General features: G+C 44.9%; 1 protein-coding gene across 1 annotated transcript in view; it reads left to right on the forward strand.

Annotated features, from left to right (window-relative positions):
* The window catches only part of LOC115799872 (phenylalanine--tRNA ligase, mitochondrial-like), a 59,389-nt gene extending 45,905 nt beyond the window's left edge, over positions 1–13,484 (forward strand). Inside the window, exon 4 of the mRNA XM_030757173.1 lies at positions 11,417–13,484. Within this exon, the coding sequence (XP_030613033.1) occupies positions 11,417–11,555 (139 nt within the window). The 3' untranslated portion in view covers positions 11,556–13,484. The remainder of the gene's footprint in view (positions 1–11,416) is intronic.
* The last annotated feature ends 345 nt before the right edge of the window (positions 13,485–13,829 follow it).

The raw sequence follows: 13,829 nt of genomic DNA on the forward strand, positions 1-13,829 counted from the left end.
GGAAGAAAACTCTTTAAATGTCAGAAGAACAGAGAGCCTTTTCCCATTGTGGGAAATCTGTTATGTTTAAAAACTGCGACACACGGCGGCATAAAGGTCGATATTCAGACCGATTTCCTCAGTAACAGCCCTGGCTCCTATGAATGATGCTCATATATTAATGAAGTGTTTAAACTGTAGCAGCATAATCACTGAATCATGCTTGGGGATTTTTTTAGTGGCACTTCCAAATTCAATTCAATTCAGTTCAATTCAATTCAATTCTATTCTATTCTATTCTATTTATATAGCGCCAAATCACAACAAACAGTTGCCTCAAGGCGCTTTGTATTATGGGTAAAGACCCTACAATAATACAGAGAAAACCCAACAGTCAAAACGACCCCCTATGAGCAGCACTTGGTGACAGTGGAAAGGAAAAACTCCCTTTTAACAGGAAGAAACCTCCAGCAGAACCAGGCTCAGGGAGGGGGGGTCATCTGCTGAGGGGGGGCTGAAGGGAGAGAAAAGACATGCTGTGGAAGAGAGCCAGAGATTAATAATAACTAATGATTAAATGCAGAGTGGAGTATAAACAAAGAAAATGAGGTTAATGAAAAGAAACAGTGCATTATGGGAACCCCCCCCCCCCCCCCAGCAGCCTAGGCCTATAGCAGCATAACTAAGGGAGGGTTCAGGGTCACCTGATCCATCACTAACTATAAGCATTATCATAAAGGAAAGTTTTAAGCCTAATCTTAAAAATAGAGAGGGTGTCTGTCTCCTGAATCCAAGCTGGAGCTGGTTCCACAGAAGAGGGGCCTGAAAGCTGAAGGCTCTGCCTCCCATTCTACTCTTAAGTATCCTAGGAACCACAAGTAAGCCAGCAGTCTGAGAGCGAAGTGCTCTGTTGGGGTGATATGGTACTATGAGGTCTTTGAGATAAGATGGTGCCTGATTATTCAGACCTTGTAGGTGAGGAGAAGAATTTTAAATTCTATTCTAGATTTAACAGGGAGCCAATGAAGAGAAGCCAATATGGGAGAAATCTGCTCTCTCTTTCTAGTCCCTGTCAGTACTCTAGCTGCAGCATTTTGGATCAGCTGAAGGCTTTTCAGGGAGCTTTTAGGACAGCCTGATAATAATGAATTACAATAGTCCAGCCTAGAAGTAATAAATGCATGAAGGAGCTTTTCAGCATCACTCTGAGAAAGGATGTTTCTAATTTTAGAAATATTGCGCAAATGCAAAAAAGCGGTCCTACATATTTGTTTAATATGTGCATTGAAGGACATATCCTGGTCAAAAATGACTCCAAGATTTCTCACAGTGTTACTGGAGGCCAAAGTAATGCCATCCAGAGTAAGTATCTGGTTAGACACCATGTTTCTAAGATTTGTGGGGCCGAGTACAAGAACTTCAGTTTTATCTGAATTTAGAAGCAGGAAATTAGAGGTCATCCAGGCCTTAATGTCTTTAAGACATTCCTGCAGTTTAACTAATTGATGTGTGTCATCTGGCTTCATTGATAGGTAAAGCTGAGTATCATCTGCATAACAATGAAAATTGATGCAGTGCTTTCTAATAATACTGCCTAAGGGAAGCATGTATAATGTAAATAAAACTGGTCCTAGCACAGAACCCTGTGGAACTCCATAATTAACCTTAGTGTGTGAAGAAGACTCCCCATTTACATGAACAAATTGGAGTCTATGAGATAAATATGATTCAAACCACTGCAGTGCAGTACCTTTAATACCTATAGCAAGCTCTAATCTCTGTAATAAAATGTTATGGTCAACAGTATCAAAGCTGCACTGAGGTCCAACAGGACAAGAACAGAGATGAGTCCACTGTCAGAGGCTGTAAGAAGATCATTGGTAACCTTCACTAATGCTGTTTCTGTACTGTGATGAATTCTGAAACCTGACTGAAACTCTTCAAATAAACCGTTCCTCTGCAGATGATCAGTTAGCTGTTTTACAACTACTCTTTCAAGAATCTTTGAGAGAAAAGGAAGGTTGGAGATTGGCCTATAATTAGCTAAGACAGCTGGGTCAGTGATGGCTTTTTAAGTAGAGGTTTAATTACAGCCACCTTGAAGGTCTGTGGTACATAGCCAACTAATAAAGACTGATTGATCATTTTTAAGATTGAAGCATCAATAATTGGAAAGACTTCTTTGAACAGTCTAGTAGGAATGGGATCTAACAAACATGTTGCTGGTTTGGAGGAAGTAACTATTGAAGTTAACTCTGAAAGATCAACTGGAGCCAAAGAGTCTAAACAAATACCAGCAGTGCTGAAAGCAGCCGAACATGAAGAATAATCTTTGAGATGGTTATGAATAATTTTTTCTCGAATGTCTAAAATTTTATTTGTAAAGAAATCCGTGAAGTCACTACTAGTTAACGTGAAAGGAATACTCGGCTCTACAGAGCTCTGACTCTTTGTCAGCCTGGCTACAGTGCTGAAAACAAACCTGGGGTTGTTCTTATTTTCTTCAATTAATGATGAATAGTAAGATGTCCTAGCTTTACGGAGGGCTTTTTTATAGAGCAACAAACTCTTTTTCCAGGCTTAATGAGCATCTTCTAATTTAGTGAGACGCCATTCCCTCTCCAGCTTTCGGGTTATCTGCTTTAAGCTGTGCGTTTGTGAATTATACCACGGAGTCAGGCACTTCTGATTTGAAGCTTTCCTTTTCAGAGGAGCCACAGTATCCAACGTTATACGCAGTGAGGATGTAAAACTATTGATGAGATAATCGACCTCACTGGGAGCAGAGTTTAGGTAGCTGCTCTGCACTGTGTTGGCACTGAAGAGCATAACAATGAAGGAATTAGATCCTTAAACTTAGTTACAGCACTTTCAGAAAGACTTCTACTGTAATAAAACTTATTCCCCACTGCTGTGTAATCCATTAAAGTAAATGTTACTAAGAAATGATCAGACAGGAGGGGGCTTTCAGGGAATACTGTTAAGTCTTCAGTTTCTATGCCATATGTTAGGACAAGATCCAGAGTATGATTAAAGTGGTGGGTGGGCTCCTTTACATTTTGAGAGAAGCCAATTGAATCTAACAATAGATTAAATGCAGTGTTGAGGCTGTCATTCTCAGCATCTACATGGATGTTAAAATCACCCACTATAATGATTTTATCTGAACTGAGCACTAAATCAGATAAAAAGTCTGAGAAATCAGACAGAAACTCTGAGTAAGGACCAGGTGGACGATAGATAATAACAAATAAAACAGGTTTTTGATTTTCCCAATTCGGATGGACAAAGACTAAGAGTCAGGCTTTCAAAAGAATGAAAACTTTGTCTGGGTCTGTGATTAATTAATAAGCTGGAATTGAAGATTGCAGCTAATCCTCCTCCTCGACCTGTGCTTCGAGCATTCTGACAGTTACTGTGACTCGGGGGTGTTGATTCATTTAAACTAACATATTCATCCTGCTGTAACCAGGTTTCTGTAAGGCACAATAAATCAATATGTTGATCAATTATTAAATCATTTACTAATAGGGACTTGGAAGAGAGAGACCTAATGTTTAACAATCCACATTTAATTGTTTTATTCTTTGGTGCAGTTGATGAAGCTGTATTATTTATTGTTTTTGAATTTTTATGCTTAAATAGCTTTTTGCTGATTTTAGCTTTGGTTTTTGGTGGTCTGGGAGCAGCACCGACTCTATGGGGATGGGGTTTTGGGGGGATGGCAGGAGGAGAGAAGCTGCAGAGAGGCGTGTAAGACTGCAACTCTGCTTCCTGGTCTCAACCCTGGGTAGTCAGTTTTTAGGAGGGTTAATAAATTTGGCCAGATTTCTAGAAATGAGAGCTGCTCCATCCAAAGTGGGATGGATGCCGTCTCTCCTAACAAGACCAGGTTTTCCCCAGAAACTTTGCCAATTATGTATGAAGGAAGCAAGGAAGTTCCAAAACTGCAGTTCATCTGATGGCCACTACAGGCCGACTGCAAAACTGAGTCAAAATATCAAACTTTAAAGCAGAAATAAAGTTCATTCCACCTAATTTCCTGCTCCGTGACACCTGTACAGGGTGTATCTATCCTACTCTTTGTGATTTATGAGCCAAGTCCTTCTGCCTTTATCGAAGTGATTACGGTGCTCATAGGTATCCTCAGGTAACCTTAATGAGCCTAAACACCCCGTCTTTGATTTGGTCCCCGACCTCCACAGTTGACCCTGTGCCTATGCCCTCAGCAGGTATTTCAGCAGATGGTGTCTGCGTGGTCCATACCTGTTGTTGTGTAGTATCCTAATTATTATGGTTTTCCCCATTTCAGTGAGGCTTTTTTCCAAATCAGAGCGTGACCGTGCTGTTTCAGGCGTGTTCACATGTGATGGGCAAAATGAGTTGATTCAAACGAGCCACCATATGAACCATGAGACAGTTTGATATCGCTGCAGACGCTTTTACGTTCCTCACTGCTGGTGTCATTTCTGTCCTGTCCTACAAATCATCGCGCAGTTTGACCAGGTTACGTTTTCTGCGCGTAAAATCTGATGAATGAGAAATACGTCGATCCTGGCAGCTCTGTTAGAGAGCCATGGTGCCCTCCATCCACCCCGACCTCCACCTTCAGTGAAGCTGTGAACACGATCCAGCCAGCAATTACACTGCACCGTAACATTAGAGGGGAAGGAGCTGCGGGTTCCTCAGAGACAGGGTTGCAGAAGGTGAACCGTCACCGTGAGAAGTCTCAGTGATCGCTCATCCAGAATGAGTGTAATTAGCAGTGTGAGGCTCAGACATCCATCAAACACTCTGATGTGCAGCCGTCTTCCCTTCTCAGGTCTGCTTGTATTTACACACATTAACTTTATTTAAAAAATGGGATTTGTTTGATGATGACGGGGGGGGGGGGACGGGGGTGGTGTTCCTCTTCACATTAGGAACAAAAACTGGTGAAGATGAAGCCAAGCTCTGCATCAAAGCGAGGGATGATGAGGGTTAAAGGAAGGGGGGTCTGGGAGAGGAATCATCCTTTCTCCCTTTACTCATTTCCTTAATTCCTCCCCCCCTCCTCCTCTCCTCCCTCCTTAGGGGTTTTACAGTGTCAGATCTCCTGGTTTTCCCGTGTCTGTGTGAAGGCAGCACGGTGCTTTCAAGGGCGTTGGCAGCTGCTTTGGTTTCCTCCCTCCATCTATCGATCCCTCTCTCTCTGTTTATCTCTGTCTCGCTCGCCCTCCTCCTGCTTCTCTCCATCTGAATGAAACCCAGCTCTCCTCTTTCAAGCATGTCCATCCTCATCCATTTATCCCCCCCCCCCCCCCCCCCCCCCGTCACTTCCGGTGCCTCTTGCCCACCCCCCGGTGAAACGTTACACTCCTCTCTGAAGTTCAGCCCCTCTCCTTCATCTCTGTGTCTCCAACCCACCATCTGCTGAAGTCTGACATCAAATCGATCATGTTTTTCCTCTTTTTTTATGTTTTGGCTGCGATGCCGTCGGCCTTGTTTGCTGTCCTCCGCTGACCTCACCCCAGCTTCTCGCTTTCCTTCTTCTCTTTGCTGCTTGCATTAATAAACAGTTCCAACACAAGTTCACGGCGCCACAGTGAAAATGGGGGGGGGGGGGGGCTTCATTGAGGACCTTGTCTTTACAGAACACAGACTTTTGAGTGAAATCACTCATTTCTGTTCAAAGACAAAGTAAAGGAGAAGTATGGCCAGATTTCAGTGAAGTCCAACAGTCAATCAGTCTGCCCTATTACCATGCAAACCTGGAGATATTTAAGTTTTCTATCAATAAAGCAAAGTTCAGAGGATTCTGTCAGCTCAGGGGCATGTTTGAGGAAATCAGCCAGCAGCTATAGGGCCTCAAATTTCCAGCAGACGATAACGGTTGGAAACACGGCACCACAAGCATCAAATCATGCTTGACTGAAGGGTTCTGAAATGACACTTTATGAAAACCAAGCAAAAGACCCCCGGGCCTAAAAATGAAGCCCCAAAGCCAACTGCAGTTCCTCTAATGTCCAGCAGAGGCTCCAGCGGTGAGTTAGTCCCCATAGACTGCCGTGTTAAAACTTTCCAGCAGGAATAAACATTTTTACAGCCTGATACAGAAACTGCTTTGGTCTTTAGAGCTAATTTCACCCTTCATAATAACTGCATGGGGAGTGACTGTTTATATAATTCATTCATTTAAACCTCACTAAGCCTTGAAAGTTAGAGGCTGTGGTCACTTTAACCTGACACAGGTGGTTGTAGCTGCTAGCCATCTGTCTGGCCTCACCTTGGAGCCCCTGACATGGGCCTCTGGTCTGCTCTCAAACCCTCTCGTTTGCATCATTGTGGAGAGAAGATGATTCATACTGCAGCAGGATGATAAGCTTTTAAACACCTCAAAGCTTTGATTTGAAGACTAGAGTAGACCAAGGAGTCCTGACTTTGTTTCAAAGTAATCCCAGCTGGGCTGAGCATTTGTGGAGACACCTGAAGATTAATCAATCAAAGAACCTCTTTGAAACATCTCAGGTCCTGCTGGGATACACAGGACACACACAGCTCTGTGCTGCTGTCTTTAAAGCAAGAACTGTCAGTCCTGAGATACATCGAAACACTCCATTTTACACAGCTTTCCTACTCTTGGACCTATTATGATATCATAGAGAGAAGATACCCTTAAATGGACACATCCTTATCCTTAAATAAGACACAAACCCCACCCACTTGCAGTTCAAACCTTAAATTTATGAGGGGCAGCCAATCAGGAGTTGTCTTAAAGGGAGAGGAGCTCAAACAGTGTTTCAGAAGGAGGATGAATTGAGAGGCTCCACCAAGGCCCAGTATAAAATAAAGAAGGATTATTATGAACTGTGAGTCATGCACAGCTGCTCTGGGAGAGTCCAAGAATAAGAACCTGGAGCTGGAAATGAGCAGAACCCCCCAGCATGAACTGGAGGTCATTGTCTGCCTAATGAAAAGAACTACATCGTCTGCAAAAAGCTGCTCCTCAGATTTCTCTTTAGTTATTAAGCATTACAAAACTGCACCAAACAAATGAGTGTGTTCCCAGGCTCTGTTGTGGGGGTGCTGTGTGCATTTTGTGTAGTGGGACTTCGTGTGTGGAGCTGAAATGCAGAACACCTAGCCAGAACTGTTTACACCGTGGCTCTTTAAAACATCTGAGCTCCTGCTGGGATAGTTCGGGATGTTGGGTTTGAGTAAACTTGTAGAGTTCGTGCGACTCGAGTGTTCTGTGCTGTTCTAGCATTTAAGTTCTTGAATTCTTGGTTTTTAATCTTGAGTTTGTTTGTTGTGTTCTTAGTTCCCTGGCTCTCTCCCTGCGGGGTACTCGTACCCTCTTTCATGTTTAGTCCCGTCTCTGCTGTTAATTGCCTTTTGTTTATTTGCTGTTTTAATTTGAACGTTAGGTTTCTTTCATGTCTCATTTCATCTCCTCCTCTGTGATGGTCCACCATGATCGCCCAGCCCCCGGCTATGATTCGTCGTGGGGGACTCTGCCTTTGGGTCCACTCTGATAGGCTGCTCCTCATAAATGGAAGGTTTGCACAGGTTTGGGTGGGGCTGCTGTGTGCAGGGCTCAGATAGGGATTACCCATCTCTGTGACACATCTGAGAGTAGAAAGAAAAGTTTGGCCCACTGGGATTACTTTCACCCCAGCTGACCTCATTATTTGTTTAACGTGTGCATCCACCATTGGACCTGTATGTGCATATGATAGAACATATAGTAGGTTCCCTTTAACGAGACTCCCGGAGTTCAGAGAAGAGCATCGCTGTCTTCATTCCTCATTATCGCTTAGATTTCTTTGACCTTATTTATTTAAAGCGTTCTTCTCCAAACACCAACCAGAGGAAGCTCGTGTAGAGTTACAGAGAACATGTTTGTGAAGAGCGCATTCAGCCGTGTGTTCACGGAGAATCGTACATCGTGAAATGTGTCACTAACAAAGCTCATTAGCATGCAGAGAGGAGGATGAAAGGATGAAAGTGTGGTGCTGTGAACATGTGTGTCCTCATGTGAAAGTAGAGGTGATTTTCAGCAATTAAAATTCTATCAATAGCTTGTTGCACCAATTAAAACACAACTGAAACAGCTCAGCTTGACGACTTATTTTCTTTTTCGATCTTCCACATCACACATCTAACTATAACCAGAGCTGTGTGTGCATCTATGAATATGGCAGGGGCGGGCTTCACACAGGGGCTTCCAGGATAGCGGATTTTCCTTTTTTCATCTCATCTCATTTACAACGAGCCAAAGGACTCAGCAGCTCATCCTGTCATGGCTGCTTTGACCCCCTGCAGGTCAGACACAGTTAAATATTTCTGTTGTAGGGCTGTGCTTTTAAAGGTTTGCTTTTAGGGACAGGTCCTGGATTTAGTTAGTGTAAGCACTCCTCAACATAATGTAAAAGTGCCCTGTTGGGGTGTTGTTGTTGTTGTTGTGTTGTTCAGCTTTTCCTTATTTCCTGTTGTGTGTCCTGTTAGGATGCTGGGTACTAATACCAAACATGACCAAAGTTTCAGGCACAGGTTATCCCAGTGAGCCAAAACACTCTGTTTCACACAGTTTTTTCTACTTTTTGTCTGTATTATGTCATAGATATCCTTAAATGGCCACATCAGATGCAGACGCCCCACCCCCTTGCAATTCAAACTTTCAGTTTATGATGGGCGCCCAATCAGGGGATAGGTGACTTAAAAGAGGAGGGGATCAAACAGTTTGTTTCAGAAGGACAATAAACTGAGGGGCTGAGGATGAGGATGAGGATAAGGTAAAGAAGGATGATTTTGAGGTGTGAGTCATGCAAAGCTGCTGTAGTTGAGTCCAAGAATACAAATATGTTGCAGGACAAAGCAGTATGGGTCCCCTTAAACTCTCCCAGCATGCACTGCAAATGAACAGAACTACATCATCTGCAAAATGCTGCACCTCAACTTTCTGTCCCTGAGCTTATTTGTGAAGTATGGAGCTAAATTGGGGCCATAAAGTTTGTTCGAAAAAAAAAATTTTGAAACTGAAAAATTATTTTGAACCTGAAAAAAAAATTTAAACAGGGAAAAAAAAGTTTTGTTTTTTTTTTAGTTTCACATCTTTTTTTTCAGTTGCAAAACTTTTTTTTCCTGTTTAAATTTTTTATGGCCCCAATTTAGCTCCATAATGAAGCATTACAAAACTGCACCAAACAAATGTGCTCCCAGGCCCTGCTGTGGGGGTGCTGTGTGCATTTTGTGTAGCAGGAGTTCCTGTGTGGAGCTGAAATGCAGAACAGTCAGTGCTCACACCGGCCTGCTGCTGCCTCTTCCTGTGTGTCCACAAACCGAAGTTCAGTCTGTGAAAAACGTGCACGAACCTGCAGGAACTTCACGTCTGTCTGAGCCTGATGTTTGCTGGATGAGTTGAAGTGATGCAGACTGTAAACATGTCACTGCTGGCTGCAGATTTTCTATATTCTCTCATAAATCTGTTTGTTCATGTATGACAGCTACATGTTTTCACGTATAATGTAACATGTAGACTCGTGTGTGTGTGTGTGTGTGTGTGTGTGCCCAGGTGTCACTGTATTGATCCCCCCCCCCCCCCCCCCCAACTCTGTGACTGGATAATAGAGACATCAATTATTCAGCAGCGACACAGTCTATCACATGAAATAGCATTCACTCTGAGAGTGTGTGTGTGTGTGTGTGTGTGTGTGTGTGTGTGTGTGTGTGTGTGTGTGTGTGTGTGTGTGTGTGTGTGTGTGTATACACAAATATAACATGTAATTGTGTTTGTGTCTCTTCTCTCTGACATTTCCTCCAAATGTATTGAAGATCAATAATTCACGAGCTGCCGGGCAACAGAGGACGAGCGACAGAAAGACAGAATGAAGAGAGAGAGAGAGAGAGTGAGTGTGTGTGTGTGTGTATGTATGTGTGTGTGTGTGTGTGTGTCTTGTGGATTTAATGTCATGTGACTCACAGGTGACCCTGGCCTGGTTCACATGCAGGCTTCCCTTCACCTGTTTGGACACTAAACTAAAAGGACCCCTGCTGTGAGCATCACCCCCTCAGGGTGAAAAACCTCAGACCTAGCTCACGCTCGCCGCTGTCCGCCCAGGCCCAAAGTGACGTCACAGCTGCTGACACTTTGGTGCTGTTTTGGTCGCCACCTTCCAGCCACGTTTTCAGGAGCTCAGAGGCTCTCAGGTCACACAGAGGGAGGTGCTGCTGCAGCTTGATGAAACTTCCTGGAAACGCTCACTTTCTACTTCTTCTGCACCTCCATCAGCAATGAGTGGAGACTCAGAAGGCCGCAGTGAGTCCGGCACACCTCAGGCAGGATGGGGTGGCTGGGTGTAAGTTGGACAGGCTGACTGTTGTTGTGGGGCACAGCTGTGCAGACTGGGAGGAGCTGCCGAGCTTCGGTTACACTGACAGTGTGAAATGACACAAACTTTTTGGTTGACCCATATTTCAGGAAAGAGAGACCATCTCTTTACCGCTGTGTCTAGGTGCTGTGGTGAAGACGGAGGCTTGCGTGGAGCTCTGAGTGAGCACGGTGAGGCGGAGATGGGAGTGAGGCTGGCTACACACCTGAGAGTGTGAAAGGCCGAATAATAGAAGAGCAGTGAGGCTTAAAACACACAGAATGGAGGCTGATTGGCTCAGAGAGGGAAGATGATTGGACTAGAATGATGATGTCAGCATGGAGTCTGACAGCCTGGGAAAGAGGAAGTGATGTAAAGAATAGACTAGCAGCTGAACAGCAACATCACGAATTTGTTCAGCATCATCCACCGGATCCAGAGACAGCAGAGGAGCAGATATCACAGGAAACAGCAGCATGTCCAGATATGACAAACATCTAAACGTGGGGGTGGGCGGAGCAATGGATGGAGGACGTTTTGGAAAATTATCATAGAAAAGATGGATGAGGATGATGTGAGAGCTGAAACATTGTAACGGGCCACTGCAGCCACGACTCTTTGCTGGGTTCTGTTTTGATGCCCGGTGGGTGATGTCATGGTGACTACATCTATCTTTTATATACAGTCTGTGTTTAATTTAGCTGATTAATGATACAGAAACCGATCTGCTCTCTGATGCTGCCGTCCTCACTCAGAGGAGCGAGAAGAAAAAGATCTTTAACATCTTTAAAAACTTTGGCATATTTGGCAGTGTTTGGGAGGAGTCCCTGCAACCAGGACCTCCAGCTTTACAGCAGGAAGCTGCAGAAAGGTGGGAAAACATCTTGGAAAGAATCTCACAGCTGTTAGCCGAGCCGAAATGGCTACTTATGGGATCAGGATCATCCCCGAATGGTGTTAAAGCATCATCAGATAAACTCTCTGCTACCTGGAACCTGACCCTGTGTGTGTGTGTGTGTGTGTGTGTGTGTGTGTGTGTGTGTGTGTGTGTGTGTGTGTGTGTGTGTGTGTGTGTGTGTCTCTTTCAGGAGCGGTAGGCGGAGTCAGTGTTACCGCATCATCTACCGTCACATGGAGCGAACTCTGACCCAGCAGGAGGTCCGACTCGTCCACCAGCAAATTGAACATGCCGCTGAGAGCGAGCTGGGTGTGCAGGGCCGATACTGAGACACACACACCCACACACACCCACACATATCTATATGGATTCACACACACATCATCTCAGAGCTGTTAAGCAGCTTCATCACATCCGCAGCTGTGAGATTTCGCCGTAGGGGGAAACACGTTGACTTCAATAAAGACGTCACCATCTTTGATGCTGCTGCTGACACACACACACACACACACACACACACACAGCCATCCTCGGCCTTTGTTGGCTCCTCTCAAGGCTGAAACATTCACTTGCGTCACTTTTAATTTTCCAAAACCTGGGTGAGCGCGTGCAGACGGCGGTCGCACACCGGCAGCAGTTTGTGATGCTTAAAGAGCCGAAGCCGGACCTCAGCAGCTGCTCAGCCTACAAAGACACATCAGAACATCTTTATTATCCGTGCCTCGGCTAATCGATCCATCGGAGTCGCTGCTGAACCGAGCCCAGTGCTGAATGTGTTTGGAGGTTTGTTCCCTCGTTAATGAGAGCACAGTGGGACGGACCAGAAACACCTCGGAGCACGAAGACGCTCTGACCGCAGAGACGCTGTCTGTGAGCTGAACTGCAGCACATAAAAATGAGTCACTTTCACTGATTTCCCTCCATCATTATTGGGAGGATGATACTCTGCCTGCAGGTTCAGCTTTCACCTTCTTAGTTTTAAATTTGCTAGAACATGATGTGCTGGTCTGAAACTAAATCAGGAGAGTGACACAGAGGAAACGTTTTTCCATCTGTCAGAAACTCCAGGATGGCTTCCCTGTGGAAGTCACAGCACACTGCACCACGGTGACAGGACCTAACACTGTGGTCACTGTGGTGGCAGGCCACGGTCGGTCACCACAGCCAGGGGTCACCTCGAGAGTTCTCCGTGAAGTGTCAAAGGTGTGTTTCCACCACAGGTTACCTGAACTTCTAGCAACTCAAAGCTTCATCAGTTTCAGCGTCTCCATGGTGACGATGTTTGTTTCACTCCCATCGTTTCAGTGATGACTGTAACCCTGGTAACCCACTAACAGGTTACCGGGGTTACAGTTGGGGTTGAGTTAATCTCCAACTGCTTTGTGTACTTTGTGTGTGTCCTAAACGCACACGTGAGGCTTCATTTGAAAGGTCCATCTTCTAGATGGCGAGGCCTGGGCTTCAGTCTGCGGCCTGTGACGCGTCGCCCTCATGGGGTCAAATAATCAGTCAGGCGGGTCAGAGGCTTCCTGAAATCCACGCTGCTGTTTGAGGGGCTGACGTCATTATTTTAACCTCTCAGGGCGAAGTCGACCCTGCCTCCACCACAGCCCTGCCTCCACCACAGCCCTGCCTCCACCACAGCCCTGCCTCCACCACAGCCCTGCCTCCACCCACAGCCCTGCCTCCACCACAGGCAGCCAGAATAGGTGTTGTAACTTTGCTTCTTATTAAATTATTAAAGTCTTGGCAGTCATAGGGTTAGGATCAAGATCGTCACCTATGAGGGAGTTTAAAAATGTTCTGGACATCATTTTCCACTTTTCCTTCCTTCGCCCTGTGGAGGCAGTTTTCAGGGGGGAGATGTTGCTCTGCTGGGAGCTCAGAGGAACGGAGGGCCGAGTAGAACCTCAGAGCAGTTTTGTGGTGCTGCAGTCGGTACGAAGCCAGATCAGACTGAAATGTTCAGTGTCTCCAACTCGCTCACATTCATGTGATCCGGTAACAAGCACGCTCCCATGGAATTGGTTTAGTTAGAATATGGAACATGAATTCCTCCTCAGTAATCAGGAAAGTCGTCACCTCCGGGTGCATCCAGCAAACACTGTGACCAAGCTGAAGTTTCTGTAAGAGGGGAGGGACTCATCAGTGATGAGTCTGAAACAGCTGAGGGAATAAAACTGATTTCATTTTTACAAACTGGAGTTTTTTTTTCTTACCTGTATGAACGAGAGCTTCACCTGAAGCTGTGTTTGTGTCCCTGGATAAAAAAATTTAAACTCTTTTTGTGTTGGAGTGATTTATTGTTGAGTGTGTGGATCGCAGAGAGCTACTGAAAGCTGCTTTCACATCTACATATGCCACAAACAAACACTGCGATTATGACTTTATGCTTTATGATTATCAGCACCTGCACTGAAAAAACACAAACCTGTCAGAAACTTGCTTTAAACTAAAAACTCTGATTTATTAAGAATAAACTGAATTTATGTTTTTATAACCACATTATAACCAATGAATCAACCTTCAGCCACTAAAGCAGCTGGATGAGGAGCAGTGTCAGGTGGGCTCAGAGTGTCACAGTGGATGATGGGAAAAATCCC

The sequence above is a fragment of the Archocentrus centrarchus genome, chromosome 20 (assembly GCF_007364275.1).
Source record: "Archocentrus centrarchus isolate MPI-CPG fArcCen1 chromosome 20, fArcCen1, whole genome shotgun sequence".
NCBI classification, from domain to species: Eukaryota; Metazoa; Chordata; class Actinopteri; order Cichliformes; family Cichlidae; genus Archocentrus; species Archocentrus centrarchus.